Source organism: Gigantopelta aegis, unplaced genomic scaffold (genome assembly GCF_016097555.1).
Source record: "Gigantopelta aegis isolate Gae_Host unplaced genomic scaffold, Gae_host_genome ctg3477_pilon_pilon:::debris, whole genome shotgun sequence".
NCBI lineage: Eukaryota > Metazoa > Mollusca > Gastropoda > Neomphalida > Peltospiridae > Gigantopelta > Gigantopelta aegis.
Window position 1 is genome coordinate 1 of NW_024533362.1, and position 19320 is coordinate 19320.

At 39.6% G+C, this 19320-nt stretch overlaps 1 protein-coding gene across 2 annotated transcripts; it reads left to right on the top strand.

Annotated features, from left to right (window-relative positions):
* Window positions 1-4582: 4582 nt before the first annotated feature.
* On the top strand, window positions 4583-17812 carry LOC121392182 (SAC3 domain-containing protein 1-like). 2 transcript variants are annotated; one of them, XM_041523527.1, is made up of 6 exons: window positions 4583-4730; window positions 6857-6931; window positions 7901-8032; window positions 10200-10403; window positions 17615-17629; window positions 17668-17812. In XM_041523527.1, the coding sequence occupies exons 1-6, from the start codon at window positions 4666-4668 to the stop codon at window positions 17687-17689; spliced, it is 513 nt and encodes a 170-aa protein (XP_041379461.1). In that variant the 5' UTR covers window positions 4583-4665; the 3' UTR covers window positions 17690-17812. The 2 variants fall into 2 exon arrangements, with proteins under 2 accessions (XP_041379461.1, XP_041379460.1); XM_041523526.1 differs by having other exon boundaries at window positions 17615-17812.
* Window positions 17813-19320: the final 1508 nt, after the last annotated feature.

The following is a 19320-nucleotide window of genomic DNA, read 5'->3' on the forward strand; positions in this document are numbered from 1 at the left end:
CCCAGTGCCAGGATGAATGCATTCATTCAGAAGCGTTTTACCAGGGCCAAAACTATATGTTTTAAGTGGGGGTTTTCAGTGGACAAAAATTAGCTCTAATGTAATGATAATTTTTTTTTTAAATTCCCACCACCTGCCTGAGACATTATTTTAGTTATTTCAAACTTAGTTTGTCTTGCTTGATATGCCAATTAAGGTTCAAACACGCTGTCCTTGGCAACACAACTCAGTTGTCTGGGTTGTCCTGTCCAGGACAATGGGTTAGGCGTTACTTAATTGTTAGTGGTTAGTGAGGGAGAGAAGAGGTGTAGTGGTCTTACTACCCATCGAGTCATTTAAAACTCGCTCTGGGTGGAAGTCGGTACCGGGCTGCAAACCCAGTACCTACCAGCCTTATGCCAGATGGCGCTGTAACCACGGCACCACCTGGCCAGTCATGTACAGACAATCGTATATTCATGTAATGTTGTTTAAACATTAGTTTTCTGTCACACTGCATTGACTTGTGTTTTAATTTCACTAAACAGGTAACAATGTAGTATTCATGTTTATGTCCAAAATGTTATTTGTATTGCAGTCGCTGTAGGACATGTATGGAGGAATTATTTCTATTTACAAATTTCGTATCTTGATTCATAACTTTTTGGTATTCGCTTCATCGACATTATTGCTATAACCACAACATTTTCTTTAAAGAAAAAAAAAAAATAAAACAAAATAAATATTTTAAAAAAAAAAAGCATTTTGAATATCATTTAATATTGTAGGAATGGTCCTTGTATCACACGAAATGTAATTCTCAACATCCGTTTTGACCATTTGTGAGTGACATACTTGTGAAACGTTTACTGACAACACAGTCACTTTTGTTTTTCTTAATTTAATTTTTCAAATAAAAAATTATGAACCAGACATTAAGATTATTAGTAGTAAAACTATCTATATAATGATGGTGCCAGCGTGGGTAGTGATAACGACGTAGGCCTATAGCTTTGTCAAACGAAAAGTGAACCCTCTAGTATACATGGCCGAGTTTACTACGTTATCAATCCAAATGAAAGATTTGTCGATTCAAGGGGAAAAAACGCGTCAATATTTTGCTAAGAGAAGATGATAGAAGTATCTCCCGTAAACGGATCTATCGTTTCGTTTGCAGTTTGGGAAATGTCAAAGCGGTCTTATTAGTATGCCACGTGATGTGTATGTCATGAAGACCTACACGATAGTGGGGTTTTCCGAAGGAATATGAAGTTCCAAATGACATTGACCAGTCATAGCCCCCACTCAGTTTTATACATTGGCCTAACATGATTTATGTACTAGGGTGGAAGTTTGCTCGAGTGCTCCCTCCGGTAAAATCCTGGCTCCGCCAGTGCATAATTAACGGGACTCTTGATAAATAGTTAAATAATCAAATAAAGAATTAAACACTTACCTCTATTCATATATATCCACTTGACATGCTTAGAAAGTATTGCATCAGAACAGCAGTGTTAGATCCATGCACATTTTACTTTTATACACATTTAAAATAAATATGCTTATAAGATGTCAAAGGGCGATTCCGTTGGCACATTTTCTGAAGAGTGTACGTAGTATCGCTATGACATCAATAATCATATCATACCATTGGCATTGTTAACGCTACGTCAAAGAATTGTTGGCGTTTATATGGTAAGGTTTTCGGCAATTTTCGTAACTTAACGGAAAATGTCGAAGTATAATTCGATGTGTGTCAATCTAATTAAAATTAGCTCCACTATTACTTTATTAGATTGGATGTATGTGATCTGATAGATATTGTAGAGCAATCAAAGTTATAACATTTTAATTAAGTTTGTTTTCTTTTTGATGTGTGCTTGTTTTCGTTTTTGTTTTATTATTATTATTATTATTACTTTTTATTACTATTATTATTTTATTTATATATATATTTATTTATTTATTTTATTTTATTTTATTTTATTTTATTTATTTTTTATTTTTTTTTTTTTTTTTTTTTTTTTTTGGCGGGGGGGGGGGGGGGGGGGGGGGGGGGGGGGGGGTGGGGGGCAGTTTTTCTGTTCAAAAGTTATAGCAAGCACATTGGAAGTAAAAGAACAAATTCCCGACAAAAATCATGCGCACCAACAGGGCGGAAGTAACGGGCGTGCAAATAACAAAATGTACTAATGTAGTTTATTCTAAAGCAGTATATGTAGCTCTTGTGCCTACATGAATAACATTTTGTTTTGTTTAAAGACACCACTAGAGTACATTGATTTATTATTCATCAGCTATTGGATGTCAAATATTTGGTAATTTTGAAATATAGTCTTAGGAAGGAACACACTTTTTAACACCTTCCTATGTCCGTGAGTTGTGGCGCACTGGCTGGAACTAGAAATAGCCCAATGCCAATGGGCCCTAACCGGAGATCGATAACAGACCAATCTACAAAAGTAAAACGGTTGTAGGGACAAAATGTCAACGGTTAAAATGTCAACGGTTTAAATATCAATGGGCAAAACGTCAACAGTCAAAACGTCAACTATTAAAGTGGTACCCAGGTCAAAATGTCTCTTTCAGATTATACATTTTTAAAAATAAAATTAAAAAAGAACAAAGAAGAGAAAACGTTCTATTGTATAACCTTTCATTTGTCCAATCAAAACACTGCTTGCAAATATTTGACAGCACTAAACGTGTAAGATTTTGCAAAAAGGGAACAACATGAGTGATGTATTTTTTTTTTTTTTTTATGTTAGTAAGTCATTTAAAACGAAAAAAAAAAAAATAAAAAAAAAATCAAAGACAGGTGTACAACCAGCGATGAAACATTCTTTAATTATTCCCAATTTTGTAATGAGCAAGGAATTTAATATATACTCTTCAACTATTGAGATTTTTTCAACCCAGTAACAATTATTTTATTTACAGAATATGTGAAATCGCATTTTAGGGAATCTAAAGTTTTCTCTCAAAACTCTCATTCGCTCAACCCCAGCCACCCCCCCCCCCCCCCAAAAAAAAAATAAAATAAAAAAATAAAAAAATAAAAAAAATAAAAAATAATAATAATAATAATTATTATAATAATAAAAATCCTGATCATTTGCTTCTGTCATGGCTGTAAAATGCTATTTCAGTGCAACTTGAAAGTGTGTGGAACATACGTAAAACATACGTAAAAGCAAAGCAGTGCACACCTTGTAGGCTATCCAAATAAATACGCGGAACACCACAACTCCCCGCCCCTTTTTTTTAACGTTGCCCCATTTATGTTTTAATATCCTACCTATTTACAGTTAACCAGGTTCTCCATGAATGTTACAAATATATGTAGGCTACATTAAAAGTCTTTGTGCTTGTATCATAATAAAATATGTTTACTGAACACTCGAGGACGAAAATGTCGGCTACGTTCGTTTTGTCCAATCTATATAAAGATAAAAACTATGGTTTGTGTCCCCAACCTCCACTAGTAGACCGAACATTTCTGTTTTCGTAAAGCTTTGCTTCATGTTTTATATTTATTTTTTGAATGATTTCACCATTTTATATTTATAGATCGTGTGTTCAATGGCTTTTTTTAGAACCATACAACAAAAGATATGAATAGAAAATAGACAAATCATTAAAACATAAAAAAACTACGTGAAATAAAATTTTACAGAGAGAAATATTCGGTTTACCCCACTAGACGCTGTAACTGCCTTCCAGATATCGTCCATACGAGCGTGCTACATAGGCCTATGTGGACAGCAGAGAAAGTGATGTAACACAGTGAGGTTACCTTTTTGACATATTTCAGCTTTTTTTCTTCTTTTTTAAGCAAAACGTTTAAAAAAAACCCATTATTAATAATAATAATAATAATAATAATAATAATAATAATAATAATAACAATAACAACAACAACAATATAATAATAATAATTAAACATTTTTATCTTATTTTAGTAAATGTAGAGAAGCCTTGTAGATAGCGGGGTATTATATAGGCTAAGACCATCCAGACAGAGGATACTAATAACATTATTCCGCGAACGTTAGCGTACTATAATCGCTGCGCTGAACGCAGTTTACTTTTTAACAGGATTATTAAAGTTATGTCCCTTGGCAAGATGGCCGCTTCCTGTTGGTTGGACTATACCAATTAAAATCCCATAGGCGACCATGTTAACGTTTGTGTTTAAAAACACTATATGCAATATATCAACCAAACTATGACCCATAAATATCAGTACTACAACCCCTACCTCAAAGTATTAACTGCAGAAAATGGTACCTTTCATGGCTCATTTTCGGTATAACCAGATGTTTTTACAACACCCCTAGTTTCGCACACAATTTTAGTACTTTTTCTTACATGTACCCCATACATGTTCAAAACACAAGGCTACTTGACACAGTGGTACTAGATGAATTAAAATTGTATACATTTTTAGCCCAGATGAAACTATTTTTTTTACAACCAACACACTCACATTTATAACCAATCACAGGACTTGTGGTGTTAACTTCTCTATCAAAAGTTCGCTGCACCTCGAACTTCGACCCAGCCGGAAATTAATTGGTATAGTGCTACCTGTTAGCAAAATGTCTACATCAAAATATAAACAAACCTCTCTTTGGCTTTTGTACAAAAAATTGATCGGGTGATCAATAACTAAATGCATCAGAGATGGAGTGTGAAAAGTTCATCATAGGAACATGCCAAACTATGTGTCCTTTGGATGAAATTAAAATGTAAGCGAAATTTAGACGATCATCATCATGATCATGATGATGATCATGTTATGATCGTAGTTCATAAAAATAAAACCAAATGTAAGTCATACAAAATGCACATTACATTTACATTCGAGTTTATTTTTATGAACTAGTTATGATTGTTAAATTTGTACTTACAGTAAGTTACACGGCAGTTCACCTACAAAATATTGACAAAATACTGCATAAAAATTATGTAGGCCTACATTTTATTATTTGGCAGGGCAGGGTAGGATCTAGTCCAGTCGTTAGATCCTCTCTTGAGATACTTGCATCATAATAGTTCACCAAGGTAAACATCTACGATCCGTTTTTTTAACATTTTCACATTTATTGGACCTCCGATCAGCAATAAACATCACAATAATGAATATCGTGCCAGAGACGTTTATCTTGATGAACTAGCATCATAGGATCTCAATGGACTCCCCAACCCCCTCCTCATCCCCCTCCCCACCCACTCCCCACCCCCACCCTTACAAAAGGTTACATGCAAAATCCCTGGTAGTATGACAATGACATCTAGGGCAAAATTTACAAAAAGGTATTTATCCCCTAACCATCTGTAACGAAGTATGGCGATATCGCCCCGTGTCGATCTCGCCCTGGCGAAGTCGCCCCGGGTGAGTTCGCCAGGACTTATTTTCATCGTTAGGCGAAGTTATCATACATATTAGACTTGCTAGAAGACATATATTACAACATATATTATAGTATACATCTACTGTCATTATCAGCATGTTTTTGTGCCAAAACTACATGGTTATACCACTTATACTACTAGTTTTGTGTTGGGACACGCTGTGGCGAGATCGCCATATTTACTTCCGTGTTGCATGTCTGTTTAGCGAAGTCGCCAGTACATTATAACTCAACAATATTCAAGTTACAAGCTGTTATATGTTTACTTCATTAAGTAAAAACATGTGCAGTAGTCATGGTTTGATTTTCTTGTTGTAAAATGTAATACATTGGTAGTTTACATTTCTGACGATTTCACTTGCAAGCCGGGGCGAGATCGCCAGGATTTTTCTTGTTTAAGTTTACAGTTTATTATAATAAATACACGTAAAGTACACATTTATGGTTTGTTTCATCATGTAATGTAACATTTTTTAAGTTTACATTTCTTATTATTTCACTTTTTCAGGCTGTGGCGAGATCGCCAGGATTTTCTCAGTGTAGCAGTGTAGCATTTTTTTATGTAACTATCCAAAACAGCCGTGTGTATTTTAGTAACCAAATTATGAAGCATGTTTATGTTACACACAGATAATCAAGACCAAGTTATACTCCTGCATTTAAAATGCATTGACATACTTAAACGCACAGAAAGGGTTGTTTAAGTGAAAGTATTTGACACTTTTCATAAAAAAAAAATAAGTGAACAGTGCTGATGTATGCATTACGAGTGCTTGAAATTGTTCAGGACAATGTCAAAGAACAGAGAAATTATATCCAAAGATGAGCACATAAGCATACAAGACACAGGGAAGAGGTGGGCGATGTGTGTGTCTGTGTGTGTGTGTGTGGGGGGGGGGGGGGTATAAAGCAAATCCTTAAATTTGGGCAAATATTATAGAGATAATCTGGCAAAATGTGGTAAACTGAGACATGTTTACCATCTATTTACATGCATTAATCTACCCACAAAATTAGTTGCAAGCCATGAAGGAATGCGTAATGTACCGTTTGCAGCCCTATATAATTATGAGTATACATGTATATATATATAGCCATTTGGCAGCATAGGAGTATGGGCTCCCAATTTTGTAGTGGGGCATGGCTGGCTTTGCCCGAATTAAAGGAAAATGCCTGAATCTGGATAACAACATTTATTCATATTAGCATTACTACCAGACTGCTATATAGCCTATTAAGTATTATAGGGTTGTAAACGAACCACTAAGCATTTTTACATGGATGACAACTAATTTTGAAGGTAGAATGATGGAAATACATGGTTAAAAGGTCACAGGTTAGCACATTTTGCCCAAATATCTGTATTATTTATATCCAAATTTTAGGCTTTGCTCCAGTGTGTGTGTATATATATACAGTATATACATAAATCATTAAATGCTGTTTTGTTATCATTGTAGGAGGGAAAAGGAGGGCCGTCTCCACCAGTTAGAGTCGGCACATGAAAGAAGAACCGAGAAGTACAGGAATCGGAAGTAGGAAGGAAGGAAATGTTTTTTTATGCTGGGAGATTCACAGAGTTTCAGTTTCAGTCCTTATGGCTTGACGCAAGCAGTTGCTCTCACTTTCACAAAACAATTTCTGTGTGGACGAAAATCTGCTCACCTCATCACATGCTAATATCCAGGAAACGTTTTGTTCAGTATCGCGCTACGATTCATTACACAAGTTTCAGGGATCACTACACAATTTCAAAACATTAAACAGTAGGGCCTATATATTCTAATCAATTTTTAACTCACTTGAAATATTGCTAATCAAGATTTTGAAAACAAAATATTGGCTGATATTGTACATTTATTTTTCAAAATTATTACTGTGAATTAGACATTGAGAGCTACATAATGGGTCACACTGAAAAGATGTTTGTTATAGCCATGTAGATACATGTATGTCATATGATATGTAGAGGTTTTGTTTAGATACCAGTATGTAGAATACATGTACACAATATTTGTTTGAAAATTACTCAAAAGTGGCTAATTTAATCAAAATATCAGTGGTCAAATACTAAATGTTTTAGCCACTTTATATACAATTTAGAACTTGGCTAATTTGGCAATGGACAGGGTTAGCCCTGGAGAGCCAGGGTTCTCGTATATAATTTCAGGAGATCAGTTTTCACTTTTCATACATTTTCAAACCATAAGCACTGCAGTTGTTTGTCAAATCATCAAATTATAATTGAATTTAGAAAACCGATTGTGTAGTTGATTGTTGAGTAAAAGGTTAAATGTAGATTGCAACAATAAATATTGTTGCAATCTACATGTATATGTGGATACATTTTATAGATGTCTAATCTGGTTGTGTCTGGTTTTGTTTTCATGCATGCATAAAGAAACAGCCATTTAATGCATGCACACATTTGCAGATAAAATTCCAGATGTGTGAGAGTTGTGTAATTGCCTCAGTATAACAACTGGTTTGTTTCTGTGTTTCAGATTACAAACTGCAGAAGTTGGTAAAATGATCAAAGAATACAGCCGGCCAGCTGCAGGGTGTCACGTACCGGGCCCAGAGAGTCTTCGTCCAGCTCCAGTACTGCTGAAAACTGTGCAATATATCTTTAATAAGTAAAAACATTTTTAAAAAACAATAATATTGTATATTTATTATATATCATTTTGTGAAATATCTTAAAATATCAGTGAAATAAAAGTGTTATCAGTCACTCAGTGACTCATTTCACTATTTCAGTCTAAAATGTGTTATCGTCACTGTAGGAAGTGTTGTCTTCACTGTAAGAAAGCTGGAACTATTTTGCTGCTGGCATTTTAAAACTAAAGGTAAAATAAGAAAAGTTATATAGTAAATATAAAATTTCATGTTTTTTGTCAAATATGAGTTATATCTCATCTCATGAAATTTGCAATCATATCTCACTGTTGAGGCAGTGATAGCATCGACGTTTGCATTAAAGTTTGACGTTCAAGGTTCATCTTTAGATCAGTTTCTCACAAACTATAAGTCCTAGTCAGTGAAACTTGCTTTAGAGTTGCATCTATGGATATTCATCATAGTGCACTGAAAAAAGTTTGTGATAGGCAAGACCTTTTGTTAAGCGAACTTTATGTTTGTTTAATTTGTATTTTCATTAATATTTTTATCAATACAGTCAACTCTTGTTATAACGGCCATGTTTGTCATATGCTTAAATTGCCATTATAAAGAGTTTGCCTGTATAATGATTTCGTGAAGAGTTATCTCCCTCAGCTAGTTCGTTCACATAACTAGCTTTAAAAATTTAGAAATCATAATACTATAATATGTAATAACTTACTAACGAAGAAAGAACAACAAGAAAAGATTTAATTTGCTTTTAATTCAAATAACAAAATGAACATTTACTAGCTGAATTCACAGAAGTCACTTTCTTACAATAAAGTCCTTGACTGATGTTTGAACATGTCCGGCATTGTAGTGCTCGACTGCACGTACTACATTCCACAACGAGTCAAGATGTTCAAAGCCAATCAAAGGGTTCTGCTCAAAGTACCTTATTGCAACAGAAAGTCCTTGTTTGGCCTCACATTTCTTGACCACATCTTCAGTATTGTCGTCAGTGTCATCTTCACAGTCATCACTTGGAATATCATTAGAAACGTCCAATACGATTTGAACACGTTTTTTCACCGTAAAGGACTGCCGGTGCCAGAACTCGAATATTCTGTTATAATGATCAGATTAAAACTAAAAAACGTTGGTTCCCAGTAAACGTGTGCCGGTACCCGAATATTCTCTTGTAATGATCAGATTAAAACTGAAACACGTTGGTTCCCAGTGAAAGTGTGCCGGTACCCGCATATTCCGTTGTAATGGATACCGTAACAACGAGAGTTGACTGTATTATTGTTAGAACACATGCTTAGGTCTGGTCATGCAACACATACATGTATACACAGCAGTGGCAGATCCAGAAAATCCATTATGGGGGGCCCCATGACATGAGGCAGAATGCTAATTGAACTTTGGGGGAGGTTTGGAGGGGATCGTTAAAAACTGAAAATTAATATATAATAAAATTATAACTGTTGCCAAATTTAGGGGGGGGGGGGGGCGGGCAGGCCCCTGGCCCCCCCCCCCCCCCCCCCCCCCCCCATGATCTGCCTGTGCACAGACTGTGCATTTTACGGTCACCCGGTCGCCGCTGGCCAGTGAAAACAATTTCGGGTGAGTCAAAACCTTATTGTGAATTGCCCGCCTGGTTACCGGAATTTTGCGCATTCATAACAGCGTATTATTTCGGAATGTCTAAAATGTAATGTTTGTAACACAACCAAAAATTTAGTTTATATAATAAATCAATTTACTGATTCTCCAGTATGTACAATAAGCAGTGAAAAAAGTATTCAGAACACTTTGGCCGATTTTGTTTACCAGCATGCAGCTAGTAGTGTCATTAAAGAAAGCAATCTTTAACTAAACAGGGCAGATATGTCCTCCCCATCCCCTCCTGGTATCAGTTAGTCAAAAATTGCCTTTTGGTCATTACTTTGATGAAAAGTTAATGATTTATAAACATATTCTTAAACACTGAATATAACTTACATGTACATGTAGATTGGAACTTTTAAATTGTATAAATGGTACATACATGTAGTTGTATTTGATCCAGTGTCTTTTTATTCATATTTCCTCCTCTCCCACCTGAATACCAAACTCTTTTTGTATTTATTTATAATTTACATGAGAATCTAAAAAACGCATCCTGAATACGAATAAAACTTATTATTTAAACAGGTTGGGAACAGCAAATATTTCAACCTTTAACCCCGTCATAAACTCCCAGCATGCCCAGGAGTGTCTGAAGCGCCTCCTGGTGTTGTACGATGAGGTACAAGGAACTTACAAATGCCGGGAAGAGTTCGAGAGTATTTATCTTCTGTATAACCTGGGAGATGTGAATGCTCTGAGACATTGCTTAGATCTAAACAGAGAACTCAGGTGAGTAAAATCAAATACCACGGTATGTGCTGTCCTGTTTTGGATTGAATGCTCCGAGACATTGCTTAAATCTAATCTATAGAGATTAGAATTTATGTCAAATATGGTATGTGCTGTCCTGTCTCAGATATAAATGCTCTGAGGTACTGCTTAAGTTTGAAGAGATAACAGGTGATTTCAAACAATAGGGTATGTGCTGTGTTGTCTCTGGGTGTTGTTTAGGCTTGAGCATGTTTAAAGCAGGGGCGGGACGTAGCCCAGTGGTACAGTGTTCGCGTGATACGCGGTCGGTGTGGGATCGATCCCCGTCGGTGGACCCATTGGGCTATTTCTCTTTCCAGCCAATGCACCACGACTGGTATATCAAAGGCCGTGGTATGTACTACCCTGTCTGTGGGATGGTGCATATAAAAGATCCCTTGCTACTATCAACTATCAGAGTATAAATCTAGCCCATGGGAAGTAACCATCTGTTACCATTGTGTGTGTGACTTGCAGCATGCACAGATAATTATCTCTGTTTTATATGGACAAAACATGCCATGTGCGATGTACAGTGGAACCAATTTGAGTGGATACTTCCGCATAAAATATACTGATCTGTATTAATTACTATTAAGCAACCACATAGATCTCTTAATTGGTCTCCCAGTTATTCTCATACGTCGTCTAATTGTAGAACTGTTTGTGTGAAAAGGGAACTGATGAATTGGCATATAACTCTGTAATTAATCATATTAAATATTATATTATTAAAACATTACTGAGCACTGGCGTAGGAGGTTCGGGGGGGGGCATATGCCCCTCACTTTGTAGTGCTCAGTAACATTGTTTTTTACTTATTTATACATGTGTGTGTGTGTGCCACTCCCCACTTTTTGGCACCTTCCTACAAATTTGCTGAGTTTTAAATCTATACCAACTCAATGTTTTTTTTTTTTACAAAACATTCCTGTGTAAATTTATTTAAAAAAAAACGTTTCTTAATAAATTACCATCACATTATGTAGATTAATCTCAGTTTTAATACAGGGGTGAAGACTAAATGCTAGAAGAGCCTTAGTTGCATTGCTATCGAAATAATCAATAATGCAGTACATTGAGACTAAAGGTAGAACCGTGCATTCTCTATGTTGGCTGTTCCATCAGTTGTCTTCATACCTGCATTGTAAAGTAAGATTTAGCCGATGCAATTTGAATATAATTTGTAAAGAAACTTTTTTATTTCCACTTAATTTTTGTTTCCAATTTTTTTAATATGATTTGGTATGGGTTTAAAACTTAATAATATGTTTTTATATGAATTTAGGGTCAATCGGGTAACCAGAATGACATATTTTTTTTTTTTGGCCTAATGGAAAAATTAAACAGGTTTCTCAGAGCCTTTATAAAAAATGTTTATCAAATGTTGGACATCCAGTAGCTGATTATTAATTAATTAATGTGCTCTAGTAGAATCGCTAAGTAAAAACAGATTGAAAAATTGTTATCATGTCTGATGTTAATGTTCAGCGACTTGTACGAGCGTGTTTACGCTGTAAGAAGTTTACTGTCGGCGGCGACCCACACGACTTATGTCTGGGTTGTGTTTCGTTTGCCCTTACTTCAAGATGCGACCTTGTTCGGAGTTATCAGATGTCGAGTTCGCGGCTTACCTGAAGGTGTCAGCGAGGGCCAAGAAGGTGGAATTTTCGCCTTCCATAGCAGACTTCGTGGCGGAAGTGTACGCTCCATTTTGCAGTCCATGCTTCAAGAAACAATGGCGTCGATGGCGACCGTACCCAAACCGGCGGTTTCGGGGTCAGGTCCGGTTCCAGTCCCCTCTTCAGAGGGTGCGGCTTCTTCAGCTCCACTGATACCTAAGACTTCGGATGACAGGCCTGCGGTCTCTACGCAGCCCTCTAAGAAGCCGGCTCATTCAGATAGACGCTCCACGGATTCCAAGGCTCACCGATCTTCGGCGGGGAAGTCCTCTTCGGCGCATCGGAGCCGGGACCGTAGCTGCTCCACACGACCTGTACGGCTCCCTACAGGTTCCACAGATCGTCAGCGCCGACCTTCAGTTGATGTGGCTTCCAAGGCCTCCGAGGGATCTAGATGGGACCGTCCACGGTCCGGTTTAACCGGCGGCTTCCATTACGGTAGATCGATTGGCCTGTGCTCGAGTTCTACGAGACGTTGGTGATGAAGCTCCTGTGGCATCTGTTATTGAAGAGCCCGACTCTATGGACCATATGACTATGAGGGATTGCTTGGCGGCGGTCTACGACATGTTGCCGTCCTTGCCACATCCACCGACGCCGTCCAAGAAGGGACCGACACCGATGATAGCGACTTATGTCCCTCCGGAGGATGTGGTCATCCGTTCCACACGGGACCTCCCATGGTCCGGTTCTCCGGTATCTCCATCGGACCATGACTAGAGCGACTGGCCTGTTCTCAGGTGCTACGTGACTTATCTGATGATGTATCGGTTCTTGCGGTGCTGGAAGATCTGGATGCAGTGGACCACCTGTCACTGATGGACTGTCTGGCTGTCATATCTGATATGCTACCACCGCTGGCCCATCCACCGATTTCAGCCAAGAAGGGTCCGGTTTTGATGATCGCCACGGAGGTTCCACCGGCATATGTCGGTTTTCGATCGTTGCTGCCACAGGCCCCCGTCGGTTTAAACGGCTACCAGTAACAGGCCCGTGCGGATCGTTTGTTCCAGCAAGCAGACAAAGCCCTGTAACGAACTGGAATATTGCGTCATCGGCTCACCGTTCGGTACCGTCGTCCCGTGATTGATCGAAATGGTACAGTGTCCAGGGTTCCACCGGCTCCTGCCGGTCTGTGTACATCGTACCGTCCACACCAGTCGGCAGCTGATCCGGCATTCACGGTTTACACCGGCTCCTGACGGGACCGTCCACGGTCCGTGTTTCCGATTGCAGCCAGTACATTGGATCGAATTGCCTGTGCCAGGTTACTGAGCGATTTTCCAGATGATGCGTCGGCACCTTCCGTTATAGAAGATCCGGACGCAGTGACCCACATGGCTGTGACGGATTGTCTCGCTGTGGTGTATGATATGCTTTCGTCACTGCACAGTCCACTGGCACCATTCGGGAAGGTTTCCGTTTGAGGACTGATCCGATGTCGAGGTTTACTTGAGTCGACTTCGTTTGTGCCGTTCCCCATTCGTCACAACGAACGTATCCCGTCTTCAACCTATCCTTCAATGGTGTGGCGCTGGCCTTGGATGACGCTGTTTCCGGCGGGACCAGACGTCTTCCTAGAACTTAGATCGGCGCGTCCTGTCGATGGCTTCAGTTCAGCGTAGATGTTGTACATGCTGTCCTATTTGATGTTTTCCTGGCGACCATAACTACTCATGTGCAGGATGCCAGAGGATATGCCTTGTTCCAGCCGTCGACTTTGATGTTGGTCTACCTTATATCTTCCGTGACGTCGATGTGCACTACGATTGCACACTATCGTCAACCGACTTGCCTGAAGCGATCCATTCTTGACTTTCAGCACAAGCCGGTAATCTTGGCAGACATGTGGTCTACATACGGTTGTTTGCCATGAAGGGGTTCGACGTTACAAGCGTTCCGGGTTGGTGACGAAGATGGTCTACTGGTCCGGTCACTTGTGTTGAGATCCCGTGCACCGATATTCTCTTGTTCGAGGAAGGTTCAACGACATTCGGCAGATCGTTCTCTATATCCGGTGGCGATACAAGACAGTCGCTACTTCCGCTGGTTCCGGAAGTCATCCAGTTGCCATCACGTGGTACGGGGTTTTTACCGTCACCGTTTTCCTATGGTTCATTGCGGCTTATCAACTCACTGACGTTCACTGTTGTTACCGCCAGCGTTCGTGACCGATGCTGTCTAGATTGTCTCTTGTGCTGTTTCGCACCGGGTGGTGTGACGGCCGTGGATTTTAGCCGGTTGCTGTTTTGCGTTGCTTCACTTCCACGTATATCGGGCATATAGCGTAGTGAGTTGCTACGCTGTTTTGGCTCTTGCCTGTATCACGGGATCGCTGTTTCCGATGTCTTGATTCCTGAATCACTCTATTACTGTTTCATGAAGTATCATTGCAAGAGAATTTTGACGTCGGCGCAACATTTGACGCTTAGAGGTCGCGGTATCCAGTTTGTTTCTGAATCCATGCATTCAGTACAATAACGCAGATTTGCTGATCCGGTTACCAGTCGCCCAGCAGTCCTGTTGGTGGCTGTGGTTTCCAGATGAAGCCGATCTACACATCAACCTGTTGGAGATGTTGGCAGTTTACAATGTCATCCTTCAATGGCGAGAGATGCTGTCAGGCGCCTCTCTCATGGTAGCCACAGACAGTATCACTGCAGCGGCTTACATCAATCGCCAGGGCGGAACACACTCCAGCAGTCTGCTGCAGTTGACTTATCGTCTCTACAAGCTGGTCGACGAGATTCCGCTGCAACTTCGGTCTCGCCATATTCCAGGGGTTTCCAATGTGCTAGCCGACACGCTGTCTCGCCCATCATCTCCACAGCCGACAGAATGGATGCTCCATCCCGAAGCGTTTCGATGGATGTGCGTCAAACTTTGGACACCAAACATCGATTTCTTCGCCACACGATTCAACCATCAGCTGAGGGTTTACATGTCTCCGGTGCCAGATCCCGAAGCTCTGGATCTCGACACCTTGGCCATCAGCTGAGGACAGATGGAAGCGTACGCTTTTCCTCCACCAATCCTCCTTCCAAGGGTGCGTCAGAGGTTTCATCTGTACCATTGTCGCCTGTTGCTCATTGCTCCGATATGGCCATCCAGGATGTGGTATCCAGATCTAATACATTTTGCCGATCCGCATCCTTTACCACTGCCAGACTGGGATCATCTGTTGTTGCATCCCACGTCAAGACTATACCATCCTCGTCCGCAGTTGTTCCAACTGCACGCGTGGACTTTATCTCCAAGAGTTTGAGGAAAAAAGGCTTTTCTTCGCAGTCCACGGCGGCCATTTTGAAAGCACACAGATCATCTACTACTGCGGCTTATAACGTCAGATGGCTTTGCTTTCACCGATGGTGTCCGGCAAAAAAACTCAAAACCTCAGACGATCCAGGTACCTCGTCTCGCTGCTTTTTTTGCTGTATGTGCGGACCGCTTTACGATTGAAGGGGTCTACCATCGCTGGGTACGTTTCGGTCATCGCTACTGTTCGTGGTGTCGCTACTGGAGCAAAGTTATCGGGTATTCCTGAGATCCATAAGATGATCAAAGGGTTTCGCCTTGAGGATCAAGTACATCGGTTTGGCCACCAAGATGGGACCTGAATCTGGTGTTACGAGCGTTATCGACCGCACCTTATGTGCCGATCGAATCCTCTTCCCTGCAAGACTTGACACGGAAGACGGTGTTTTTACTCGGTTTTGCCACGGCTGCTCGTGTCTCAGAACTCCATGCTCTTGATGTGGACTTGGTACGTTTTCACCGAGTTCGTCGTGCGGTCAACTTGGGGTTACTCATGAACTTTGTTGCAAAGAATCAGTTACCAGACCAAGCGCCTCGTTCGTATGATGTGCAGGCCCTCTCCTCTATCATTGGTCCAGCGGACGTTGAGGACTTGGTGTTGTGCCCTGTCAGAGCCCTGCACCAGTACATCAAGAGGACCAGATCTTTTCGCCAACATCGCCTTTTCGCCAACATCGCAAGAACCAGAGTCGGTTGAGGGATATCACCAAGAACACGGTGGCCACCTGGATCCGGTCTGCTATCCTGACCGCCTATCAGAAGGAGGGTTTACCTCCTCCATCCGCATGAACTCCGTGCCTTGGCGGCCACGATGTCCTCACTGGTTGTTTCTGGGCTACGGACTCCATCTTCGCCAACTATTATCTGAGGGATATCTCCACAGAGGACGTTGAAGGTTTCCATCATCTGGTTCCGGTTGTTGCTGCACAGACTCTGTTGAATACAAGCCGTCCTCGTCGCCTTTGATGTCTGTCGGATTCTGGGCTACATACCGAGATGTCCATTGAATCGACAGGTGAGGATTGCTTAGACTTGTTCTTTTGCACAGTTCACGCACTGGTGCCGGAACTTTTGTCTCGATAACCTTTACCCTGCACTGCATGTGGTTATTTGTTGTCGTTATTGAACTAACAGTTCTTTGGTTTACTAGACCGAAAACACTCGGAGGGCTTGTTTTGTTCAATGTTCTGACGGATGCACCTCATTACGTTGTCGCTTGTTATTACTAACACTTCAATACGTGAGGGGTTACCTAACACCTGCATCCCTGGTGGCTACGTCTTCCCACCCTGTCAGAACCAGCATGTGATGTGGCTTCTGCCTCCTGGTACATTTGTTCTGGGAGCCGTACCTGCCACTGCTGACTGATGCCACCATTCTGGTTGTTGTTACTAACATCACCTGCATTGGTCTGTGAGGAGCATCCCTAGGAGGAGGGCTTACCAGGGTTGGCCTCATTCTTCCACTAGTCAGCCTCTTTCCAGTTTGGGGAGTTGTCATAAGCATCTACGGATCTCGGCACCCACCACCATCTGTTGAATGCTGCCCTTGTTTGAGGACAGGTAATGTGAAAAGAAATGGAGGAAACTTGGAGTGTTTTCTCTTTTATAGATACATTACCTGTCCTCAAGATTCCATCCCGCCCGGGCCTCCCCACTTCCTGTTCTCCGTGTGATGCGCTCAGGGAAAAAGAAGGAAGTTACAGTCATGTGACCGGAACTAGAGAGCAGTATGCAGTAGAAGAATTTAGGCCATCCCATTGGCTGTTGGGATGTTCGGACCAGACCACTTGCGTGGGGGGAGGTGCCCTTGTTTGAGGACAGGTAATGTATCTATAAAAGAGAAAACACTCCAAGTTTTCTCCAATTTAGTAACTAATGTGCAACAGGTGGTGCATATGAAATTTGTACAACGTTGACCAGGCCTGGTCTTATAAAACTTTTAGTCTAGACTCGAGACTCTTAATAGAGACTGAGACACTAATGTCATGACAACTCCATACAAATTGTATGCGTGTGACGTCATTAGAGATTGAGTCTGGACTCTAAAACATTTTATAAGCACAGGCCCAGGTGAGAAATAATAAAATATATTTCTGTCCTTTGAAAGATAATACCCTATTCTGTAACAGACCCGTAACTTAAAGATTATTTTTTTTTTTCATCACCTAACAAATTACTTTCATCATTGCAGGAAAGCAAGAAGAATAAGAGAAACTGAAGACATCGCTTCAACACTGGATAAAGAATTCAAAACAGACTGTTGTAATGTGTGTCCTCTCTTAAAGATTTCAAACAGACTGTTGTAATGTCTTCATTCGAACAGTAAAATCAGACTATTGTAACATTATTGTCCTTGTAAAGATTAAAAAAATAAATGGATTCACAGTAATGTGCTCATTTACAAATTTAAAACACACTTTTGTAATGTGTGTCCTCTAAAAGATTAATACTACAGTAATGATTGAAAAAAACAACAACAGACAATTGCAGTGTTGTCATTTAAATCTTAAATACAGATTATTGTAATGTCGTCATTTAAAGACTAAATACAGATTGTTGTAATGTTGATTTATATTATATTCATCTATAAAAGCATTTGATTAAGTAAATTGGAAAAAACAACAACCCAGCTTTTCATACCTTTTCGTAATTAATTTTTATGATTTAATTTTTTTTCAATCGATTCATAATCTTGATATTGATTTAAGGCAAATGTATTGCAGGTAAATGGAATGAAAAACAATAATTTGGTTACTTTTAGATTAGATTGGCATGTAAATTGAATTAAATTAAATTGCTTTTAGATTGGCATGCAAATTGAATTAAATTAAATTATTTTTGACTTGACTGGCTTTTCAAAGTGGCATCAATTTTCATGGTATTTCCATGTTTTCTTCTGTCACCAGTGTTCTGTGTTGTAGTTAGTGACACTGAATATGTGTTTTGCATAGGCATGTTTTTATTTTAAGTTGAGTTGATTTTGTTCTCATTATCAGGGGCATGGGCGGATCCAAGGGGGGGGGGGGACCAGGGGGATGCGTCCCCCCAAAAAAATTGTTCAAGTGCCCTCAAAATGTCCAAGTGCCCTTTTTGTTTGTAGAATTTTTTTTTTTTTTAAGTAAACAATAATTATATTGTAGATAAATGAAATCAAGATTTTCGTGTACATGCGCAAGCTTGCAGATATGTGTCTGTGTTATTGAGTCTCAATGGGGCCCCATTGAGGTTCTAACGCGAGTGACGCCAATTTACTTCATTATTGCTAGTATATTATGACGTAGAACTGTAGGAATTCATATTAATTGTAAATATCAAAACTTGTAGTAAGGTGCCCTTTTGACGAGTCAGTGTGCCCTTCTTTTTTGGTCCCCCCCCCCCCTAAAAATATTTCCTGGATCCACCCATGAGGGGTGGGAATTCTCCTCGGATCAGCTCTCATGGAACATTGCGTTTCCTCGCATTTTAATCGTCCTTTCCTCCAAAATGGTTCAGATGGCACAGATTTTAACACAGGATTTCAAGAATTTCCGGGACCCCTTTAGATTTCCTCTTTTTTACAGTTCACCAATTCCCACCCCTGCATTATTCCCTTTCTTTTTTTTTCTTCTTTTTTTTCTGATTTAATATATTTTATTTATTAATGTCTTGTCCATTTGGTCCATTAACATTGTATTGTAAACCCAGATTTATTTACTTACTTGTGATGTCAATTAAACTTTAATTCATATTAAATTTAATTTCTTTTATAAAGTACATAAATAATATTGTTTTAAAATGCCCAACAAAAACAAACGGTTAGTTAACAATTATTTACTATTAATATATTGACATCTTTTTCTTTTTGTCTTCTTGATTTGGTGCCAGGAATGCTTTTGAGTTAATACTTCTACAATAAAG

Coding starts and splice junctions, on each gene's coding strand:
- LOC121392182 (XM_041523526.1), top strand. CDS start 4,666: ATGGAGTGTGAAAAGTTCATCATAGGAACATGCCAAACTATGTGTCCT. Junction 6,932..7,900: donor GAGAAGTACAGGAATCGGAA/GTAGGAAGGAAG, acceptor TCTGTGTTTCAG/ATTACAAACTGCAGAAGTTG. Junction 10,404..17,614: donor GATCTAAACAGAGAACTCAG/GTGAGTAAAATC, acceptor TCATCATTGCAG/GAAAGCAAGAAGAATAAGAG.